Raw genomic sequence first — 22,724 nt, forward strand, 5'->3', positions numbered from 1 at the left:
AATTTGTAGCCAACTATAACTTCATCTTTTCCCTAATTTTCCATGCCCCTTTAACCATCCTGCAAAGTTATTTGTAATTTCAATCATTCGAAGGAACACAAAAAAATAAGTCATGAAGTGAAAAGGGACTCAGAAATATTCATAAATCAAAGCACATTTTAAGCAAAACTCATTGGGATTGTGTAATTACTGTTAAAATAAAGTTATGGATGAACTAAGCTCTATATATAGATTAAAACAAAAATATAATTACTGATTTTCATAGTATTGACTGGTGCATTTAAACTGGATAGAGCACAGAAACAGGCCCTTCTGTTCACGCCAACCTTCAACCATTCATTTACCCTAATCCTGTATTAATCCCTACTTTTAAATACCCCAAATTTCAGATCAAACTACCCTCACCCACTCATCCCACCACCCATCTAAAGTACAGTTTGGAATAATCAATTATCCTCCCAACTACCCATGTCTTTGGAATATGGGAAGAAGCTAGAACACAGACAGTGGGAGAACATGTAAACCCCACACATACAGCATCTGAGATCAGGATCTAATCCAGGTTTGTGAGGCAGCATCATTTAAAGGCGTCCCATCAGCCATGCCACTGTGCTAATCATATCACTACCGGAAGGAAAACGGCATGCTGATACGGTGAGATGCAGCAAAATGAGATGTGACGTGGAGTAAACAAATGGACCAGGAACGTCTGGGTTGAGTCGCCCGCTTGCTTTCCTTTGTAATTCATTGCCTCATACAAAGGATAGCCAAAACGTTATGATCTTTAAGCCAACAAAAAGTGATGTTTTTGATCTCCTCTCAGTTTGAGCAGATCAACAAGTGCTACCTTTAACTTTGTCACCTCATTCCAAATTGCAACTATCCAGAACTTCATGGCCTTGCCCAGTTAATCATTCATAGCATTCCCGCTTCATCAAAGACTCACATCCTGCTCATTCTTCCAAGCAACCCGGTAGCTTTATAAACTGCAACTTTAAAAAACACAATTACAGTTGATCATTGGACATCACATTTTATTAATGAGTTTTATAAAAAGTTTAAACCAATAACTGCATAATCTTAAATTTAGAGATTTACAGAAGAAAAGGCTAGTCAATTTATGCCCATCAAAAGTGAATTTTAGATTAATCCCATTGCCAGCTCCTGGTACACTGGCCTGCAGGTTATGAGAATTTATGGGTATTTAGCATCTGAGCATTTAGCAATGTAAAGATTTCAGTCTATCTGGACTACCAGATTGCACAGCCATCATTAATGAGTGTAATGATTTCTCAATTCTCCTCCAATCCTCTACCAACTGATGTCATTGCTCCTTAATTATGGATTTATCTGCTAAAAGGATGTCCTTTTATTTACCCCATAGAGACTATCAAAATACAGTACAAAGGCAACAAACTGAGGTTCTGATTAACTGCATTGAAAGTGAATGGCAGAGTGAGATCAAGGGAGGAAATGGCCAACTCCTACTGCCAGAACTCCAACTGGCTCCTATATCAAACAGCTCCGCTGTGTCAAGCGAAGCTTGAAACCAGACATATTGGAGTGATTGAAGACATTGAAAGGAACACACTGTACATCACAAACCAAGGTATATGCCAGACAAAGTCAATTAAATGTAATAAAAAGAAATGTAATTAATGTCTTGGATAAGGCCAAAGCCACAGTCGCATGCACAAATTTCATCAATGCAGCCCCAGAAACTGATCTGCAAAACAAATTAAACCATTTTGAATGTAAGGCAAGTGTTTACAATGAATGGTATGGTCCTTAACAGCACTGATATGCAGAGGGATCTTGGAGTCTAAGTTCATACTTCACTAAAGGTGGCAGTATAAATAAATAGGGTGGTAAAGAAGGCGTATGGTATGCTTGCCTTCATTGCTAGGAGCAATGAATACGAGTCAGGAAGCCATGATGCAGTGCTATAGGACTTTGGTTGGACTGCATTTGGAGTACAGCGTGTAGTTCTGGTCGCCCCATTACAAGATGTGGAGGCTTCGGACAGGGTGCAGAGGAGGTTTACAAGAATGCTTCATGGATTAGAGGGTTTCAGCAACATGGAGAGATTGGATGGACTTTTACTCTGAAACGTTAGGAAGAGACGAGAGAAGTCTACACCGTAAAATTGAGAGATCAAGATAGAAGAGGTGGAACCTTTTACTCAGGGTGGAAATGTCCAACACGAGAGGGCAGAGCAATGTGAGAGGAGAAAAGTTTGATGGAGATATGCGGGGTAAGCTTTTATTTTTTGTGTTAGGGGCCTGGAATGCATTGCCTCGTGTGGTGGTGGAGGCAGATACAATAATGGTATTTAAGAGGCTAGGCACATGGATGTGCAAGGAATAGCTGAGATCTGTTTAAAATTAGCATCATGTTCGCCCAAACATTGAGGGCCTGTACTATTCTATGATCTGTTCTAATTCATTTTAATGTTTAGTTATTTGTTTGCAAGCCATATCTCTCATCACAAATATACTGGAGCAGGCATTGTTACTGTCAATCACCGCCCATGAGTATTTTCATAGTTCATGGACAACACTGTCAATAAACATTAGGTTTCTGCAAAACTGTACATGGTCCTAGCGGAACATCAATATCAGCAGTGGAATGATAATGTTTTATGGAGATGGCCAGATCAATTTCCAGCTCTCATGGATTCCCATCAGCCCCATTCCCCTGTGGTCTACTTTAGTTTAGTTTAGATACAGCGCGGAAATAGGCCCTTTGGCCGACTGGGTCCGCACCGACCAGCGATCTCCGCACGTTAACACTGTCCTACACACACTAGGGACATTTTTTACATTTACCAAGCCAATACCTTCAAGGTCGGCAGAGGTGAAGGAGTGAGTGCGGGGATTGGCGGAGAAGGTAATCTCTTCGGGTGTTTTTCAGTGTATTTTCAGGAACGGGTGATCTAAAAACCGGTCGGGGCCAGCCTTCAACACATACCTTCAAAACCAGCAGAGGAGCGGCGGATGAAGGAGTGAGTGCGGGGATTGGCTGAGAACGGGAGCGGCCTTGTCGAGGGAAGTGCCTTGTGAGAAAACTGAGTCTTTGGCTTCTTCCGCGAGGAGGCTGAGGTCGGGACGAAGAGGAAAGAGATTCTGCAGCATGACTTCAGAGAGCTCGGAGGAAGGTTGAAAGGTAGGACCTCCAGGGTGGTTATCTCCAGTTTCCTTCTAGTTCCTCGGGTTGGTGAAGGCAGGCACAGGGAGATAGGGGATCTGAAGGTGTGGCTGTGGAGCTGGTGAATGGAGTAGGGATTTAGATTCTTATGTTTTGGGGTAAGGGTAAATTGTACAAAAGGGACAGGTTGCACCGTAACAGGCGGGGGCCAGCATTCTGGCAGATAGGTTTGCCCCGGGGAGGGAGGAGACACATTGGAAATACAAGGATGGCGTAAAAGGAAAAGAGAGTACAGGAAAAGTTAAGAAAGACACTGGAATTAACAGGGCAAAAAGCTCACGAAGGGATAGGAGAGTATGGCCAAGTGAAATAGGAATAGATGTGAAAGGTGAGGTGAGTAATGGATTAAAAGTATTATATATGAATACTCAAAGTATAAGAAATAAAGTGGATGAGCTTGAGGCTCAGTTAGAAATTGGCAACGATGATGTTGTGGTAAATACAGAGCCATGGCTGCAAGAGGACCAGGGCTGGTAACGGAATATTCATGGGTATACGTCCTATCGAAAAGACAGACAGGTGGACAGAGTTCCGTCAGTAAGGAATGAAATTCCGTCCCTTGCGAGGGGTGATATAGAATCAGGAGATGTAGCGTCGCTGTGGATAGAATTGAGGAATTGTAAAGTTAAAAAGACCCTAATGGGAGTTATCTACACGCCCCCAAACAGTAACCTGATATACGGTGCAAGTAAAATCAAGAGTTAAAATTGGCATGTCGCAAAGGTAAAGCTATGGTGGCTATGGAAGATTTCAACATACAGGTAGACTGGGAAATCAGGTTGGTACTGGACCCCAAGAAAGGGAGTTTGTAGAGTGCCTCCGAGATGGATTCTGAGAGCAGCTTGTACTGGAGCCTACTAGGGAGAAGGCAATTCTGGAATGTTATGTAATAAACCGGATTTGATAAGGGAACTCAAGGTAAAGGAACCGTTAGGAGGTAGTGACCATAATATGATCTTTTAATCTACAATTTGAGAGGGAGAAGGGAAGATCTGAAGTGTCAGTATTAGAGTTGAACAAAGGGGACTATGGAGCCATGAGGGAGGAGCTGGCCAAAGTTGACTGGAAAGAGACCTTTTTTCTCTCTTTTTCTCTTTGTTCTTATTTATACACAAGTTCTCTTTTAAACACTTAACTACATTTACATAGAGATCTACTCTGATCAAGAAGGCTCATCAGCGTCTCTTCTTCCTGAGGAGACTGAAGAAGGTCCATCTGTCTCCTCAGATCCTGGTGAACTTCTACCGCTGCACCATCGAGAGCATCCTTACCAACTGCATCACAGTATGGTATGGCAACTGCTCTGTCTCCGACCGGAAGGCACTGCAGAGGGTGGTGAAAATTGCCCAACGCATCACCGGTTCCACGCTCCCCTCCATTGAGTCTGTCCAAAGCAAGCGCTGCCTGCGGAGGGCGCTCAGCATCGCCAAGGACTGCTCTCACCCCAACCATGGACTTTTGAAAAAAACGAATAAAAAGATTTTAAAGAAGACAAGCTTTTCCAGTAAGTCAAACACCTATGCATGGCTGGAACCCCTGCGCATGCATGGACTTTATTAAGTCGTCAAAGGCACATTACACATCTCATAACATCCCCCCCTTTTTCCAAAAGAGAAAAAGTACAGATGTACAATGTATGCTCACTTGGCATATATCTGTCCAAGTGAGAAAATAACTCTTTTTCTAAAGTAAAGTTTCCTTTCCCTCTCATTATCTTATTTACATAAACTTGCTTTATCATACTTGCAACCCCATATAGACATAACAATTGATAAGAACTAAATCAATGGGTCACATAGTCTCCAAAATACTTAGGCGGTCTCACAGCTCAACCCGAACGAGTTCTCACTGTTTCATTTCTGTCAATGTCCTTGTGTTTGTCAGTTCGCTCAGTAGCTGTTTTCTTTTCCGTAGGCGCTGGCTCTGTTTCAATGCCTGTGTCGCGTTAGTTGTGGTTGGTGTAGTAGGTTTGCCCTGTTCTTTGATGATCTGGTCGTGCTTTGCGCGTTGACGTGCGACTAGCTTGTCTGGTGGATTTTCGCAGGTCTTGGGGAGATGTACGTGATGGCGACGGTATATGCCAGATGGGCTGCGAACCACATATGAACGCTTGTCATGCTGGCTAGAAACAATGGCTTTCTCCCAACTCTTCTTTCCTTGTACGAGGAACTGTGTCGTCCTCATGATGTGTGGAAAGGTCTTTAGCTGACATTGGAATTGTCAGCTTGCTGCTGAACGCACTGCTTCATGCGTACATGCTCGTACACAACTCTGAGTTCCAGTAGTCTCGCTGTCGTTGGCAGAAGTGTACGTGTACAATGATTCATGAGGCGCTGAGCGGGACGTGCTCAGCCCTTGCGAAGGCGTGTCGCGATGATCCAACATCGCTAGGTAGGTCGTGATTTGCTGCTCTTCATCATGATTCGCTTCGCTGTTTTGACGGCTGATTCTGACTTCCCGTTCGCTTTGCTATTACCGGGACTGATGCGCAGGTGCTCAAAATCCCGTTCCCTCGCGAACTGGCTAAAAGCGACCGATGTGTACTGCGGCCCGTTATCGCTCACAACTTGTGTCGCGCTGCCGTATCTTGCAAAATGAGCTTTCAACTTGCGAATCACAGTTGGACTGCTCGTGTCTCTCAGCTGGTCTACTTCCACAAAATTGCTATGGTAGTCTACAGTGTCGAGATAATCTTTCCCGTCCCATTTAAAGAGATATGTGTTGACTTTCTCCCATGGCCTTGTCGGTGGCTCATGACTCATGAGTGTCTCTTTTTGCTGGCACACATCACATGTAGCAATATACTGCTTGATGTCGCTACTCATGCCAGGCCAGAGTAGGCATTTGAATGCTCCTCGCAGGCAGCCTTCGACGCCTAGATGTGAAGAGTGTATCTTTACTTTCATGTCTCTTAAGCTTATCAGTATGATCACACGCACGCCTTTGAAGATCAAACCACCTTGGACTGCGAGCTCACCCCGATAGCTGTAATAAGGCATGAGCTGCACTGGTAGCCTATCTAGTTCACTAGGCCAACCACTGACGATGACATATTTCAGCATCTGTAGTGTGTCTTCTGTCGCTGTTTCATCGCACATTTGCTCAAGACGCACATCTCGAATTGGTAAGCGTGATACCATGTTTACCTCCTCGAATGCTTGCTCTCTGCTCAGAGTACCGCTAACTGCATGTGACAGTGCATCCGCAAGGTACATGAGCTTCCCCTGATAGTAGCTGATGTCGAAATCATAGCTCTGTAGGCGGAGTAGCATTCCTTGAAGACGCTTCGGTGCTTTCACTTTGCTATAATTTCCAGCGGCTTGTGATTGTTGGTCACGCCGGTGAAATGACCAAATGTCTACTGATGGAAACGCTCCATTGCAAATACCACGGCGAGCATCTCCTTCTCAATCGAGGCATATCGTTATTGCTCTGCTTGCATAAGTGATGGGACGTCCCTTTTGGAGCAAGGCTGCCCCCAATCCCTTGTTGCTCACGTCATACTGAATCGTCAGCTCCTCCTTGGGATTGTAGTGCGCTAAGATTGGTGCTTCGGATACCATCTGTCTGATCTTGGACATCGCTTTGTCCTGTTCCGCAGACCACTCCCATGCTATGTCTGGTCTCGTCAGCCGTCTGATGGGCTCAAGGGTAGACAGGCTGCGTAGAAAACGGCTCAGGTAGTTGACAAATCCAACTAGCCTCTCCACACCCTGTACATCTGAGGGTGCTGGCATATTGACGACATCTGCAACCTTTTTGGGGTCGGGTTGCAGTCCTGTGCCAGTGATCACATGTCCTAAACAGGGTATCTCAGTTGCTCTGAAGACAGACTTGTCCTTGTTAAGTTTGACGTGTTGCTGTACACATCGCTGAAGCAACTGCTCGAGCTTCAAGTCGTGGTCGATGACCGCATCTTCCATCGCCTCTCCAGTACCATAGATGAGGATGTCGTCTGCAACGCAGATCACTCCAGGTAGCCCTGGAGTGTTTGCTGTAATCTTCACTGGAAGATTTCAGACGATACACTTAAACCGAATGGCAATCGGAGCCACCGGTAACGCCCGAAAGGTGTGTTGAACGCCGTCAGATCACGATTCGTCTTCAAGTTTCACCTGCCAGAAAGCTGAGCTCATGTCTAGCTTACTGAAGATCTTCGCTTGGTCGACATCTGGCAAGATGACCTCAATAACTGGGAGCGGATACTGTTCTCGCTTCAGCGCTTTGTTTAGCGGTCGAGGATTGATGCACACCCGGAGATCGCCATCCTTTTTCTCCGCGACCAAGAGCTGGCTGACCCAACTCGTCGGCTCGTGAACTGGTGCGTGACGATCTACCATGCGCTCTAGCTCCGTCTTCACCTTCTGCTTTATCACACGAGGTAAACGTGGTGGTGGTAAGACTGTGGGTTGCACTTCGTCAATCTGCAGGTGTGCTTCATCAGGCAGCTCTCCTAGTTTACCGTCGAACACCTCTGCATAGCGTTCTTCAGTCTTGCCCACTTTCTCTTTTACAACCGTCGACGTGTGTACACAGTGAAAGCTGTCGTCATTCACAGTGATCAAATTCATTCACCGACTCGCTTTGCTTCCTAGCAGTGGTGTGAAGCCATCACTGACCACAATGAACTCCACAGAATATTTGCGATTTGTCTTGGGGGTTGAACAGCTTAACCCGGCAAACTCCTTCCGCGCCCATCGTAGTCTTATTCCACATCATGAGCTTCTTTTGACATGGGGCTAGTGTGTGGTCTACGCCGTGTAAATATCTGCGTGGCAATATGTTCACACTCTCTCCGCTGTCCACTTGGAAGTTGACCTGCTTCCCATTGACAAGCATCGATGCGTAGACATCATCTCTAGGCCGCACCGTGTCAATTGTGAGTTTGATAGTATCAATGAACAGTGCTCGTGTCACTTCCGACCTGGTCGTGCACTTTCTTCTTTCTGCACACTTTGGCAAAGTGGCTGCGACTGCCACATACCCTACACGTTCGTCCGTAGGCTGGACATTGCTGTTTGTCCATTGCATGCTCTTCGACACAATACTTGCACGCTTTCGCTTCTTGATTGTGTTTGCCTTGGCTTTTCTTCGGCTTAGCTCACTTGCTTTGATTGTGTGGGTATTGCACAGCCGCGTCTCTCTTGCGTTCTGCTGTCTGATTTTGTGGACTGCAGCAGCAGACCAGCAGCTTGGAGATGTGACTCAGCAGTCTTGGCACTCTTGCACATGTCGATACACCCGTTGAGAGTGAGCTTCCTTTCCTGCAGCAAATGTCTCCACGTCTGCGAGTCGCTAATACCCACCACAATCTTGTCACAGAGCCAGCTGTCCGTCATGCACTGGCAGAAATTACAGGACTTTGCTAGTGTTCCCAGGCTAACGAGGAACGATTCAAAGTTATCACCTACTTCTTGCTGAAGAGGTATTGCTCATAATTCTCATTCATTTCGCCAATGGCGTAGCTCTCGAACGCACGGATGATATCGTCATTTCTTGGTTCTCCTCATCGTTGGCAAACACAAAACTGTCGTAAATCTCCAGTCCTGACGGGCCAATTATATGGAGAAACAATGGTCTGGTATGCTGGCGTTTGCCTATCTAGCTGTGCAACCACGCTGCAGTTTGTCCACATCCAACGCCATGTTTTCCAACCTTCAATCACTATGTGGTTGATGGTTAACGGGGTCAGTGGTCGTATACCGCTCACGGGAGGCGGACCGGCAGCATGCTGTGGAGTGCAACCGGTGGCCGTCTGCATAGGCCGCTGGTCGCTCGTCTCCTCGTCCGCACTCAACTCGGCTTGCTGCTGAGCGGCCGTCTGCCCCACACTTCGGGTAGCCATGTCGTTTTCCAGCAGTTTTAATATTCTCCGTGCCTTAAATGCTGCTCACCAATCCTACGGCACTTAAGTTTCACTAGTCCTTAGCTGCTAACTGTTCCAACCGGGAGCTTCAAGTTGTGGTAGAAAAATGATTCTTTAAGGCACCACCGCTGCCACCTTGTTCAAGGACAAGTTTTTCCAGTAAGTAAAACTCCTGCGCATGCCTGGAATCCCCATGCATGCGTGGACTTAAGTCATTAAAGGCACATTACACATATCATAAAACTGGGGATTGCCATTGTCCAGAAACTGCAATGGAGTAGCCATTCACACAATGTGGCGACAAGCGCAGGTCAGAGGCGAATAACTCCTGAACGACTTTCCACTATCGACAACGCTCGTCAGGAGAATGAAATGACGAGTCCCATCTTTAGCAACGCACAAGAAAGGTGACATCACACAGGACAGAGCAACTTGCTTGATGGGCACGCCATTTGCAACCATTCACTCACTCCACCAGACGCGCAGCAGCATTTTGAATAGGATGAACTGCAGCAAATTACTAAGACTCCTTGGACAGCATCTTCCAAACGAACAAGAGTATCAAAAGCTTGAAAGTTGCTCTCCAAGTTACACATCATCTGGACCTGGAAATATATCACCATTCCTTCACTGTCACTGGGTCAAAATCTTGGAACTCTCTTCCCAATGACATTGTGGGTTGACCTCATTCAAGGAGCTGTAGTTCAAGAGGGCAGTTCACCACCACCTCCTCAAGGACAGCTGGGGATGGGCAATTACATTCTGGCTCAGCCTACAAAGCTTACATCACTTGTGTAAAAAAAAAAAAATAAAAAAAATTAAGAATTAGGAGTAAGCCATTTAGAACAGAGACGAGGAAACACTTTTTCTCACAGAGAGCGGTGAGTCTATGGAATTCTCTGCCTCAGAGGGCGGAGGAGGCAGGTTCTCTGGATGCTTTCAAGAGAGAGCTAGATACGGTTCTTAAAAATAGCAGAGTCAGGGGATATGGGGTGAAGGCAGGAACCGGGTACTGATTGGGGATGATCATCCACGATCACATTGAATGGCGGTGCTGGCTCGAAGGGCCGAATGGCCTACTCCTGTACCTATTGAAAAGGTTGATCTCCACGCAGCTGAAATATTCCCTCCCTGACAACAACTCTTCTGCACTCCCACCAGTGCAAAATACTGCTGGAAGAACTTAGTGGATCAGGCAGCATCTGTGGATGGAAATGGACAGGCAGCATTTTGAGCCTGTACCCTTCTTTAGACTGGTGGAGTAGAATGCATGAGGTGTGTAGTGTAAAAGCTAGGGGATTTTGATGCAAACTTCACAGGACACTGGTGAGATTGCATCTGCAGTATTGCATACAATTTTGGTCTTCATATTTAAAGGAAAAAATGTACAATTTCTTTGGAGGCAGTGCAGAGGAGGTTTACTTGACTGTTTCAAAGGACAAATTGGTTTGAAGTACACAGAGCTTGAAACCTTTGAATACGTAAAAATGAGTGTTAATCTTATTTAGAGCATTGTGTGCAGTTGTGGTCGCCCAATACAGGAAGGATGGGGAGGCTTTGAAAAGGTGCAGAGAAAGCTTATTAGGATGTCATAGTCACACAGTGTGAAAACAGGCCCTTCGGCCCAACTTGCCCACACCAGCCAACATGTTCCAGCTACACTCGTCCCACCTACCTGCGCCTGGTCCATATCCCTCCAAACCTGTCCTATCCATGTACCTGTCCATCTGCTTCTTAAACGATGGGATGGTCCTAGCCTCAACTCCCTCCTCTGGCAGCTTGTGCCATACACCCACCACCCTTTGTGTGAAAATGTTACCCCTTGGATTCCTATTAAATCTTTTCCCCTTCACCTTGAACCCATGTCCTCTGGTCCTCAATTCCCTTTCTCTAGGAAAGAGACTCTGTGCATCTACCTGATCTATTCCTCTCATGATTTTGTACATCTCTATAATATCACCCCTAGTCCTCTTGTGCTCCAATAGAAACCCAGCCTACTCAACCTCTCCCTATAGCTCACACCCTCTAGTCCTGGCAACATCATATAACCATATAACAATTACAGCGCGGAAACAGGCCATCTCGGCCCTACAAGTACGTGCCGAACACTTATTTTCCCCTAGTCCCATCTACCTGCACTCAGACCATAACCCTCCATTCCTTTCCCATCCATGTACCTATCCAATTTATTTTTAAATGATAAAATCAAACCTGCCTCCACCATTCCACTGGAAGCTCATTCCACACAGCTACCACTCTCTGAGTAAAGAAGTTCCTCCTCATGTAACCCCTAAACTTCTGTCCCTTAATTCTGAAGTCATGTCCTCTTGTTTGAATCTTCCCTACTCTCAATGGGAAAAGCTTGTCCACGTCAACTCTGTCTATCCCTCTCATCATTTTAAAGACCTCTATCAAGTCCCCCCTTAACCTTCTGCGTTCCAGAGAATAAAGACCCAACTTATTCAACCATTCTCTGTAACTTAGTTGCTGAAACCCAGGCAACTTTCTAGTAAATCTCCTCTGTACTCTCTCTATTTTGTTGACATCCTTCCTATAATTGGGCGACCAAAATTGTACACAATACTCCAGAATTGGTCTCACCAATGCCTTGTACAATTTTAACATACATCCCAACTTCTATACTCAATGCTCTGTTTTATAAAGGCCAGCACACCAAAAGCTTTCTTTACCACCCTATCTACATGAGATTCCACCTTCAGGGAACTATGCACAGTTATTCCTAGATCCCTCTGTTCACTGCATTCCTCAATTCGCTATCATTTACCATGTACGTCCTATTTTGATTTGTCCATCCTCGTAAATCTTTTCTGAACCCTTTCAAGCTTGACAATATTTTTCCTATGACATGGTGCACAGACTGAACACAATATTCTAAATGCGGTCTCACCAACATCTTATACAACTGCAACATGACCTCTCAACTTATATACTCAATACAGTGAATGGTGAAGCCCAATGTGCCAATAGCCTTTTTAACCACCTGATCTATCTGCGACTCGACCTTCAAGGAACTATGCACCTGCACTCTTAGGTCCCTCTGCTCTCCAACACTCCCCAAAGGCCTACCATTTACTGTGTAGGTCCTCCCTAGTTCAGGCATGAGACAGGAAAAAAACTGAAAAAAGAGAAAAAGATATGGGGGTCCAAGGGGCAATGCCCCTGGCAGGGATAAAAGGGGGCAGCGCGCCCTTTGTGCAGAATTTCTTTGACAATTGTACCTTGAAATGACAGTTTTCTTGCCTGTTTAGCCTTAATTTTTCGCAGGGTCTTCCCCACTCACTCCTCACACTCACAGGATGCCCACCTCCCCCCATTCAGATTTTTTTTTAACAAATTTCAAAATCCGAGGAAATCCGCGGAGAAATCTCATACCTGCTGGTTAGATGTCCCAAAATGCAACACGTCATGATTTTATACACCTCTATAAGATCACCCCGCATCCTCCTGCGCTCCAGGAAATTGGCAACATCTTTCCTATAACATGGTGCCCACAACTGAACACAATAGTGCGGCCTGACCAATGTCTTGTACACTGCAACATGATTTCCCAACTTCTTCTATACTCAGTACTCTGACTGATGAAGATCAATGTACTTTTTGAGCATCTACCTGCAACTCCACCTTCAATGAACCATGCACCTGCACTCCTAAAACACCCCAAAAAGCAACACTTCGCATTTCTCTGTATTAAATTCCATCAACCATTCCTCAGTCCACCTGACCAATTGATCAGGATCCTGGTTCAATTTTTCACAACCCTTCACTATCTGCAAATTTGCTAATCTTGCCATGTATGTTCTCATCCAAATCATTGATATAGATGACAAACAGTAACAGGCCCAGTTCCGAACCCCGAGGCATACTACTAGTCACAGGCTTCCAGCTTCCTACCAGAAAGCCAATTTTCTATCAATTCAACCACCTTCCCTTGGATCCCATGTGATCAAACCTTCAGAGCAGCCTCCCATGCGAAACCTTGTCGAATGCCTTACTGAAATCCATGTACACAACATCTACAGCTCAGCCCTCATTGAACATTTTGGTCACATCTTAAAAAAATATCTCGTGGGAGACATAGAAAATAGGTGCAGGAGGAGGCCATTCGGCCCTTCGAGCCAGCACCGCCATTCATTGTGATCATGGCTGATCATCCCCAATCAATAACCTGTGCCTGCCTTCTCCCCATATCCCTTGATTCCACCAGCCCCTCGAGCTCTATCTAACTCTCTCTTAAATCCATCCAGTGATTTGGCCTCCACTGCCCTCTGTGGCAGGGAATTCCACAAATTCACAACTCTCTGGGTGACAAAGTTGTTCTCACCTCAGTCTTAAATGGCCTCCCCTTTATTCCAAAACTGTGGCCCTTGGTTCTGGACTCTACCAACATTGGGAACATTTTTCCTGCATCTAGATTGTCCAGTCTTTTTATAATTTTATATGCTTCTATAAGATTCCCCCTCATCATTCTAAACTCCAGTGAATACAAGCCTAGTCTTTTCAAACTTTCCTCATATGACAGTCCCGCCATCCCAGGGATCAATCTCGTGAACCTACGCTGCACTGCCTCAATCACAAGGATGTCCTTCCTCAAATGAGGAGACCAAAACTGTAACACAATACTCCAGATGTGGTCTTAACAGAGCCCTATACCAGGGCTCTCGCTTAACTTTTATTCCCTGTTGCCAGCCGGGCAACCTTGGCAGCTTTTTAAGTTGCCAAATGACAGTTTAAGTGGTAATTTAAGATGGCTTGCATGACGCGTGCTCGGACGAAGTGCGTCGTTACCAGTCGGAATTATGCATTCACATATTATTTCTTCAAATAAAGTCACAAACTAACAAATTCACCAATCAAGACATGATATATACGACAATGACATGCAGCAAAATTATAATACAGTATCTCAACTCTTTTTACACATTGCAATTAATGCAATTTTTATTATTTCTTTCCACTTCCAAACAAAAATGTGGTTGGATTATTCAGCGTATGATCAACCTGTGTCAATAAATCCTGGACCTTGATTACATATATGTTTAACCATGCACACTACAGATTGATGCAAGCATGTTTTCTGTGAAGGACCGAAAATTATCATGACATGGCCATAGCATGGGTCGTTATTGCTATTGGTACAGAAACACTCTCGCTTCCCACATAATTTATCCACAACAATATATACGGGTTGCAAGGAATTTTCTAAAGGCATTTTATGATGATAGCTGTTAAAACTGACTATACCCATCTGACAGGTTAAACATTACACTAACTAACAAGAGTTGGCCAAAGGACATAAATGCAGCAAATGTTCTTTTGGTAATATATTTAAAGGTGTCAAGACGCCACATTACCGGACATTCAGATTAGATATACGTGTTGGGAACAGCAATGAATATACCTAGTTTGTAAGCAACAATTTTTTTTTTAAAATTGTTGATAAAACACTTTTTCCATCATTCCCACTTCAGAATTAACTTTAAAATTTTAACTGAAATAACGCCTGACCAAATTTGTGATGTATATGACTGATTGTAGAAGTAAAACCAGGATAAATCCAACATATAGTTGTGAATGTTGCTCAGTAAATAACTACAGTACTGATAATCATATTAAGAGCATCGATTCACCATTAAAATGAATTCTGTAATAACGTGTCAACGGTGGAAGTGACAATCGACCACTGCGGTTTTAATGTTTCACATGTTCACAATTTAATTAATCCATCTTTATGGATTAAAGCAAATAATAACATTGGGAATTAAAACATATTTGATCGCATTCCGTTATCAAACATAGTCGATGTTAGCTCAGAAGACATTTCCAGCACAATAAGGCAGAGAGGGGTGTGTCTGTGTGTGAATCAATGTGGGATGGATAGATGGTGGTGGTGGGGGGGGGGGGGGGGGGGGGGGGGGGGGGGCTTAAGAAGGCAATCGGTGTGGATTGGATGGATTGAGGCAGGGGAATTAGTGCGTGTTGGTTGGAGTAGGTAAAATTGTGAGGGGCGAGCACAGGGATGACAGTGGGTTGAATGGGGGGGTGGGATCTGTGCAGGATGGATGGGGGGGGAGCAGTGCTGGATGAAGGGGTGGAGCAGTGCAGGATGGATGGGAAGGGGGGTCAGTACAGGATGAATAAGGAGGTTTCACGGCAGTCGGGCCACGACCTATGACCCGTACTGTTGCTACGCTACTGCAAATGGATTACACGCGATGAACTGCAGGTAGGCACTTACCATTGTTTCCAGCGTAGCGGGCCCGTTAAAACCCGCTGAAATGGTAAATTTTAACGCTGTAAATAATTATGGAAATCGGGAAAAGCGTGCGACACATTTAGCAGACTTCAGAATTCCACAAGTGAGGAGAAATGACGGCAGATAAAAACCAGAGCTGAAGCGACAACAACAGACAGAGTGCTTGGCGAACATTGGGCGTCTGGCGAACATTGGGCACTCCATTTCATTGGGCGTCTGCTCACTCCATTTCATAAAAGAGAGAGGGGGAGGGGGAGGGGGAGGGGGAGGGGGAGAGACACACACACACGGATTCGGAGGCCCTGTGCAAGGTGAATTCAGCTCACCTGTCTGTCACGCCGACAACCCTGTCTCAATCCAGTCAGGGCTCTTGGTTAACCTGGCAGGACAGTCACAGTTCAGCTGGGTTTAACGCTGCTTCTCTGCGCTAGCTGTGGGCCTCGGGGCACAGGTCCCGTCTGACTCTCGACGCTTCTGACCACCCGCGGGCGTGGGGATCGGGATGCTCCAGTGGCGGTTCGGCAGCGATTGCAGCGCCGGATCGATCCTGGCTGCGGTGCAGGGCTGCCGAGAGTGTTTTGGCACGTCTCCCTCCTCCAATCATCGCGCTCTATCCTCAGCTCAGCTCCCCCACCCCCCACCCCCCCTCCTCCAAGGGTTTGCTTTGAAAGCAGAGTGGCAGCATCGGCCGTTATCAAGCCGGGCGGGGTGCAGGAGCAGGGAGAGCTGCTGCTGCTGCTGCTGCTGCGCGGTGCCCGTCATTCGCTCCGACCCTCCGTCACGCCACACTTCGGTCTAAGGTATAAACCAAGTTGCCAAGCCAGGCAAAATGACTCGCCGTTTAGGTTGCCCGGCGGCACTTTTGAGTGGTCAGTGGCACCCGGGCGACCGTTAATTTCGAGCCCTGTATACATTTGCTGAAGAACTTCTGTATGTGAAAGATGTCAGTGCGCACAGTCGCAGCGGCCCGGAGCTCTCCCTCTAGTTGCCGGCTTTTAGTGTTTTTCGTGTTTTTTTTAAATGTTTACTTTCTGCACTGTGAGCCTTTCCCTACAAATGGGAACGAACATAACTTATAACCGACTGCACATCTTGAATATTCAGAGTATAAACTACATTCCACCCCCTCCATCTGCTATATCGGAGGAGCTGCTCCACACAGCGGTGCCTGCCTGGATAACGAGCCAAAGCAGCAAGCGGGGCAGACGGGGACAGAGACGGGAGAGGAAGCAAAAGCGGGGCAAGCGGGCCGGCATCCATGCTAGGCTGAGGAGCTCACCGGACCGACCAGCTTTGCCCAGCCCATTTATAGCGAACGCCCAGTCCATTGTCAACAAGATCGACGACCTCAGACTGAGGCTTCACTCAAACAGGATAAGTAGCTGTGCTTTCTTCTTCACCGAAACCTGGCTGAGTCCGAACATCCCTGACGCTGCTATTGAGTTAGCAGGCCGGACTGTTTATCGAGCAGACCGAACAGCTGACTCCGGTAAGGATAAAGGCGGTGGTGTGTGCATATATGTCTGTAACTCATGGTGCACCACCACTGACATTGTTGAGACTTTTTGCTCCACGGACTTGGAGTTTATTACAGTGAAATGCAGACCGTTTTATCTGCCAAGGGAGTTTACAGTGGTGTTCCTCACTGCTGTTTACATACCACCACAAGCTAACGCTAAGCTAGCACTGGCTAGTCTGCATGATGCTATCCACCAGCTGAAAAACAACCACCCAGACGGCGTGTTTTTAATAGCAGGAGACTTCAATCACGCCAAGCTGAAGACTGTAATGCCAACATTTCACCAGTTTATTGATTTTCCGACCAGAGGAAACAATATCTTGGACCAGGTCTACTGCAACATTGCCAAGGGCTACAAAGCGTCCCCCTGCCCCCATCTTGGCCGATCCGATCACATCAGTCTGTACTTAACACCTGCATACAGACCCCTCATTGCAAGGACAAAGCCAACAGTTCGCACCATCATGGTCTGGCCAGAAGGAGCCATGGACAGGCTACAGAACTGCTTTGAGTACACTGATTGGGACATCTTTAAACAGGCTGCCACTCACAACAACCACACAGACCTCAACACCTACACCTTATCAGTATTGGATTACATCACCTTCTGTATGAACAGTGTCACCACACAGGGGACAATACTGACACTCCCCAACCATAAGCCATGGATGAATGGCGCTGTAACTGGCCTGCTGAAGGCCCGGGGTGCATCTTTCCACTCAGGTGATGCAGAGGCCTACAGAACAGCAAGGTCCAGTTTGAGGAAGGGCATCAGGGAAGCAAAGCACCGCTACACGAAGCGTATCGAGGGGCATTTTAACAGCTGAGACTATCGACGCGTGTGGCAGGGCATCAGAACCATCACCGGCTACAACAGCTCCACACACGCACAAAGCTCATCCCTCCCTGACGACCTGAACTGTTTTTTTGCCAGGTTTGATTACGCCGACAACATACGGGCACAGCAGGGACCCTCACCACCGGTGCTGACTCTGAGCCCCCACGACGTGAGACAGACCCTGCAGCACATCAACCCCAGCAAGGCCACCGGACCTGACGGAGTACCAGGGCGGGTTCTGAAGCACTGCGCAGGGAAGCCGACTGCGGTGCTCACGGACCTGTTTAACACCTCCCTGCTGCAGGCCTCCATCCCAACAAGACAGCCACAATCATCCCTGTGCCAAAACAATCAGCCATCAGGTCCCTCAACGACTATAGGCCAGTGGCGCTGACACCGGTGGTGATGAAGTGCTTCGAACATCTGGTACTGGGACACTTGAAGAACAGCATCCCCCCCTCCTTAGACCACCACCAATTTGCCTATAGAGCAAACAGGTCGACGGAGGACGCAATGTCACTGGCCCTCCACTTCACCCCGACACACCTTGACCAGCGGGACAGTTATGTGCGGATGCTATTCATAGATTATAGCTCCGCCTTTAACACCATCCCCCCCCATAAACTAGTCACCAAGCTGGACCTCAACACACACCTGAGCAGCTGGGTCCTGGACTTTCTCACCGGCCGACCACAGACTGTGTGCATGGGGAGGCAGGTCTCCTCCAGCATCACCCTGAACATCGGTGCACCACAGGGCTGTGTGTTGAGCCCCTTCCTCTTCTCCCTCTACACTCTCGACTGCAAACCCATCCACGAGGCCAACACCATATTAAAGTTTGCAGATGACACCATCGTGGTAGGCAGGATCACGAGTAACAACGAGGCCGCCTACAGGACAGAGGTAGAGAACCTGGTGAGCTGGAGCCGTGAGAACAACCTGATCCTCAATGCAGCAAAAACAAAGGAGATGATCCTGGACTTCAGGAGGAGACTGAAGACCTTCGTCCATCAGCCCATCACCATTAACGGCGAGACAGTGGAGGCTGTGCAGAACATCAGGTACCTCGGGGCCAACATCAGCCACGACCTGACCTGGACCGTCAACATCACGGCGACGGCCAAGAAAGGACTTCAAAGGCTTCACTTCCTGAGGTGCTTGAAGAGGGCACGTCTCCCACAACAGCTGCTGGTGAGCTTCTACAGGTCAGCCATCGAGTCAGTTCTCACATACTGCATCACAGTATGGTACTCTGGCTGCACCGCAGAGAACAGGAAAGCTCTCCAACGCGTCATTAAGACTGCTGAGAGGATCACTGGCACCCAGCTCCCCAGACTGGAGGACATCTACCGGACCCGCTGCATCTGGAGGGTCAAGGGCATCATTAGAGACAGCACAAACCCTGGACACTGCGTCTTCACCCCCCTGCCCTCAGGAAGACGATACAGGACACTGAGCGCCCGCATGACAAGACTAAAAAACAGCTTCTACCATAGAGCTGTGACACTACTGAACTCTATCCCCCTCCCACACTGATCCCCCCCCCCCTCTCTCTCTCATACACCCGCCCATACTCCTATATGTTTATAGTTAATTTTTTTAATAGTTATTTTTTAAACGTATTTTTATACTCATATTCCTGTGCAGCTGGAGGACTGCTCCAACAAAATTTTGTTGTCTTGTACAATGACAATAAAGATTATTATTATTACTCCTGTACGGAAATCCTCTAGTTATGAAGGCCAACATTCCATTAGCTTTCTTCACTGCCTGCTGTACCTGCATGCCAATTTTCAATGACTGGTGTACAAGGACACCCAGGTCTCGCTGCACCTCCCCCTTACCTAACCTAACCCCATTGAGATAATAATATGCCCCCTTGTATTTGCCGCCAAAGTGGATAACCTCACATTTATCTATATTATACTGCATCTGCCCGCCCACTCACTCAACCTGTCCAGGTCACCCTGCAACCTCCTAACATCCTCTTCACAGTTCACACTGCCACCCAGCTTTGTGTCATCCGCAAACTTGCTAGTGTTGCTCCCAATTCCCTCTTCCAAATCATTAATATATATGATAAACAGTTGTGGCCCCAACATAGCTTGCGGCACTCCACTCGCCACTGCCTGCAATTCGGAAAAGGACCTGTTCTCTCTTTGCTTCCCGTCTGCCAACCAATTTTCTATCCATGTCAACACCCTACCCCCAATATCATGTGCTCTAATTTTAGTCACCAGTCTCCGGTGCAGGACCTTATCAAAGGCTTTCTGAAAGTCTAGATACACTACATCCACTGGCTCTCCTTCATCCATTTTACTTGTCACATCCTCAATAAATTCCAGAAGATTAGTCAAGCATGATTTCCCTTTCACAAATCCACGTTGACTTGCACTAATCGTTTTACTCCAAATGCCCCATTATTACCCCTTTAATAAATGACTCCAGCATCTTTCCCACCACCAAAGTCAGGCTAACTGGTCTGTAATTCCCCATTTTCTCTCTCGCTCCTTTCTTGAAAAGTGGAATAACATTAACTATCCTCCAATCCATAGGAGCTGATCCTGAATCTATTGAACATTGGAAAATGATCACCAATGCATCCACTATTTCTAAATACATAACCTCCCACGTACAAAACCATGCTGACTATCCCTAATCAGCCCTGTCCATCCAAATGTCTGTATATCCGATCCCTCAGACTACCCTCTAGTTACTTCCCAACTACAGATGTTATGCTCACTGGCCTAGTCCCCAGCATTTTCCCTGCAGCTCTTCTTGAATAAAGGCACATTTACCACCCTCCAGTCTTCCAGCACCCCTCCTGTATTTAAAAATTACTCGTAAATTTCTACCAGGGCTCCCGCAATTTCCTCTCTTGTTCCCCACAATGTTCTCTGGTATATCTAATCAGGCCCTGGACATTTGTCTACCTTCATACACAATATTCAGCACCTCTTGGACCATAACACTGACTGCTCTCAAGACACTTCCATTGACTGCCCCAGGTTCCTCTGTCCTGCTATCTTTCTCCTTGATAAATACAGAGAAATACTCATTCCCAAGGGGTCCCACTCTCTCTCTCTCGTTACCCTTTTATGTATTTATAAAATCTCTTGGGATTGTTCTTCATGTTATCTGCCAGAGCTATCTCCTGCTCCCTTTTTGCCCTTCTGATTTGCTTTTTTAGTTTACTCTTCAGTTCCCAAACCTTCTCCAGCGATGCACTTGATCCTAGCTGCATATACCTGTTCCATGCGTCCTTCTTATTTTTGACCAACGCCTCAATTTCCCTCTTCATAGAAGCTTCCTTGCATTTGCCTGCTTTGGCCCGATGCCTGGATACGAGAGGATACGGCGCGACTCTCGTCAGCAGTGGCCTCTACAGCCCGTCTGCGTTTTTATTATTTTTTGTCTATGCTTTTATGTAGTTTTTGTTATTTTTTGTTGGGGGTGTGTGTGTGGTGGGGGGGGGGTGGGGTGGGTGGGAGGGGGGGTAACTTTTAATCTCTCCCTGCACGGGAGACCCGACCTTTTCTTTGTCGGGTCTCCGTTGTCGTTGGGGTTGCAACGAGGAGCGGCCTCCAACAGGAAGACCGGGGGCTCTGGTGCCGACTACTCACCTCACCGTCGCGGAGCTGGCCGAGTCCAGAGCGGGTGGAGCGGTGGTGGAGCGCTGCTGCGGCCCGACCTCCGGAGATTCGGAGGCTGCAACTGCGGGTTTGGCGGACGGCGGCACCGGGAGCCCGCGGGTCCCTGGAGGGTGACCGCTTTTCAGGGCTCCCGCAACGGCGACTTCTCCCGCCCGAGTTGCGGGGTCGAAGAGCTCCTGGAGCGGGGCCTTACAGCACCGCCCCGCGCGGTTTGGAATGGCTGCGGGACTCTGCGAGCGCACGCCGGGGGCTCTAACATCAAGAACCCGGTGTGTGACCTTGCATCACCCTGCGTGACTTTAATGGCCGCGGGACAATCGCCATCGCCAGCCGGGGGCTTTGACTTTGACATCGGGGACATCGGGGGAGGGGGAGTGCAGTGGAGAGATAAGTTTATTTGGCCTTCCATCACAGCAATGTGATGGATGTTTATGTAAATTATGTTGTGTCTTGGGTCTATTTGTTTGTAATGTATGGCTGCAGAAACGTCATTTCGTTTGGATCTCAAGGGGTCCAAATGACAAATAAATTGTATCTAGTATCTTGTATTAGCTACAAGGAAAGGTTGGACAGACTTGGATTGGTTTCTCTGGAATGCTGGAAGGTGATGGGACACCAGATATAAATATATAAAATTATTAAAGGAATGTAGAGGGTAGTCGGTCAGAACCTTGTTCCTACAGTGTTTATTGTCACCTGAACCGAGGTACAGTGAAAAGCTTTTGTCGCGTGCTATCCAGTCAGCAGAAAGACAATGTGCAAGTACAATCAAGCCAAGTGTATAGATACACGATAAAGGAATAACTTTTAGTGCAAGGTCCAGTATGGAAACATCAAATATGAGAGGACATAGCTTTGTGAGAGGGGAACAGTTTAAAGGAGATGTGTGAGGCAAGATTTTATTTACCAGAGGGTGGTGAATGCCTGGAACCCACTGCAGGGGGTGGTGGTGGAAACAGATATGATAGTGCCGTTTAAAAGTCTTTTGGATAGGTGCATGGATGTATAGGGAATGGAGGAATATAGATCATGTACTAATAGATAACATTTTATGTGCAGCATCATATTTAGCACATACATTGTGGGCCAAAGGTCCTGTTCCTGTGCTGTACTGTTCAATGTTCTAAACATGCAAGATTCTGAGAGAGATGTGTAGGAAGGAACTGCAGATGCTAGTTTAAACCAAAGATGGGCATACAATGCTGGAGTAACTCAGCAGGACAGGCAGCATTTCTGGCGAGAATGAATGGGTGACGTTTACCTGCTTCTTTCCAGAGATGCTGCCTGACCCACTGAGTTACTCCAGCATTTTCTGTCAATCGTCCGAGAGGGAGTGTTGTAAAGATGCTTCCCCTTGTTTGGGTATC

The 22,724-nt window shown here is 46.8% G+C and overlaps 1 protein-coding gene across 3 annotated transcripts in view; it reads right to left on the reverse strand.

The window, feature by feature from the left end:
• LOC129711773 (inositol 2-dehydrogenase-like) overlaps window positions 1–22,724 on the reverse strand; it is a 74,115-nt gene that overhangs the window by 49,239 nt on the left and 2,152 nt on the right. Inside the window, exon 1 of one of the 3 annotated variants that reach the window (XM_055659711.1) lies at window positions 18,359–19,210. The exons of the other annotated variants lie outside the window; for them this stretch is intronic. Within the exon in view, the coding sequence (XP_055515686.1) occupies window positions 18,359–18,447 (89 nt within the window). The 5' untranslated portion in view covers window positions 18,448–19,210. Of the gene's footprint in view, window positions 1–18,358; window positions 19,211–22,724 lie in introns of those variants that run through there. 3 annotated transcript variants of the gene reach the window in all.

The sequence above is a fragment of the Leucoraja erinacea genome, chromosome 30 (genome assembly GCF_028641065.1).
Source record: "Leucoraja erinacea ecotype New England chromosome 30, Leri_hhj_1, whole genome shotgun sequence".
NCBI classification, from domain to species: domain Eukaryota; kingdom Metazoa; phylum Chordata; class Chondrichthyes; order Rajiformes; family Rajidae; genus Leucoraja; species Leucoraja erinaceus.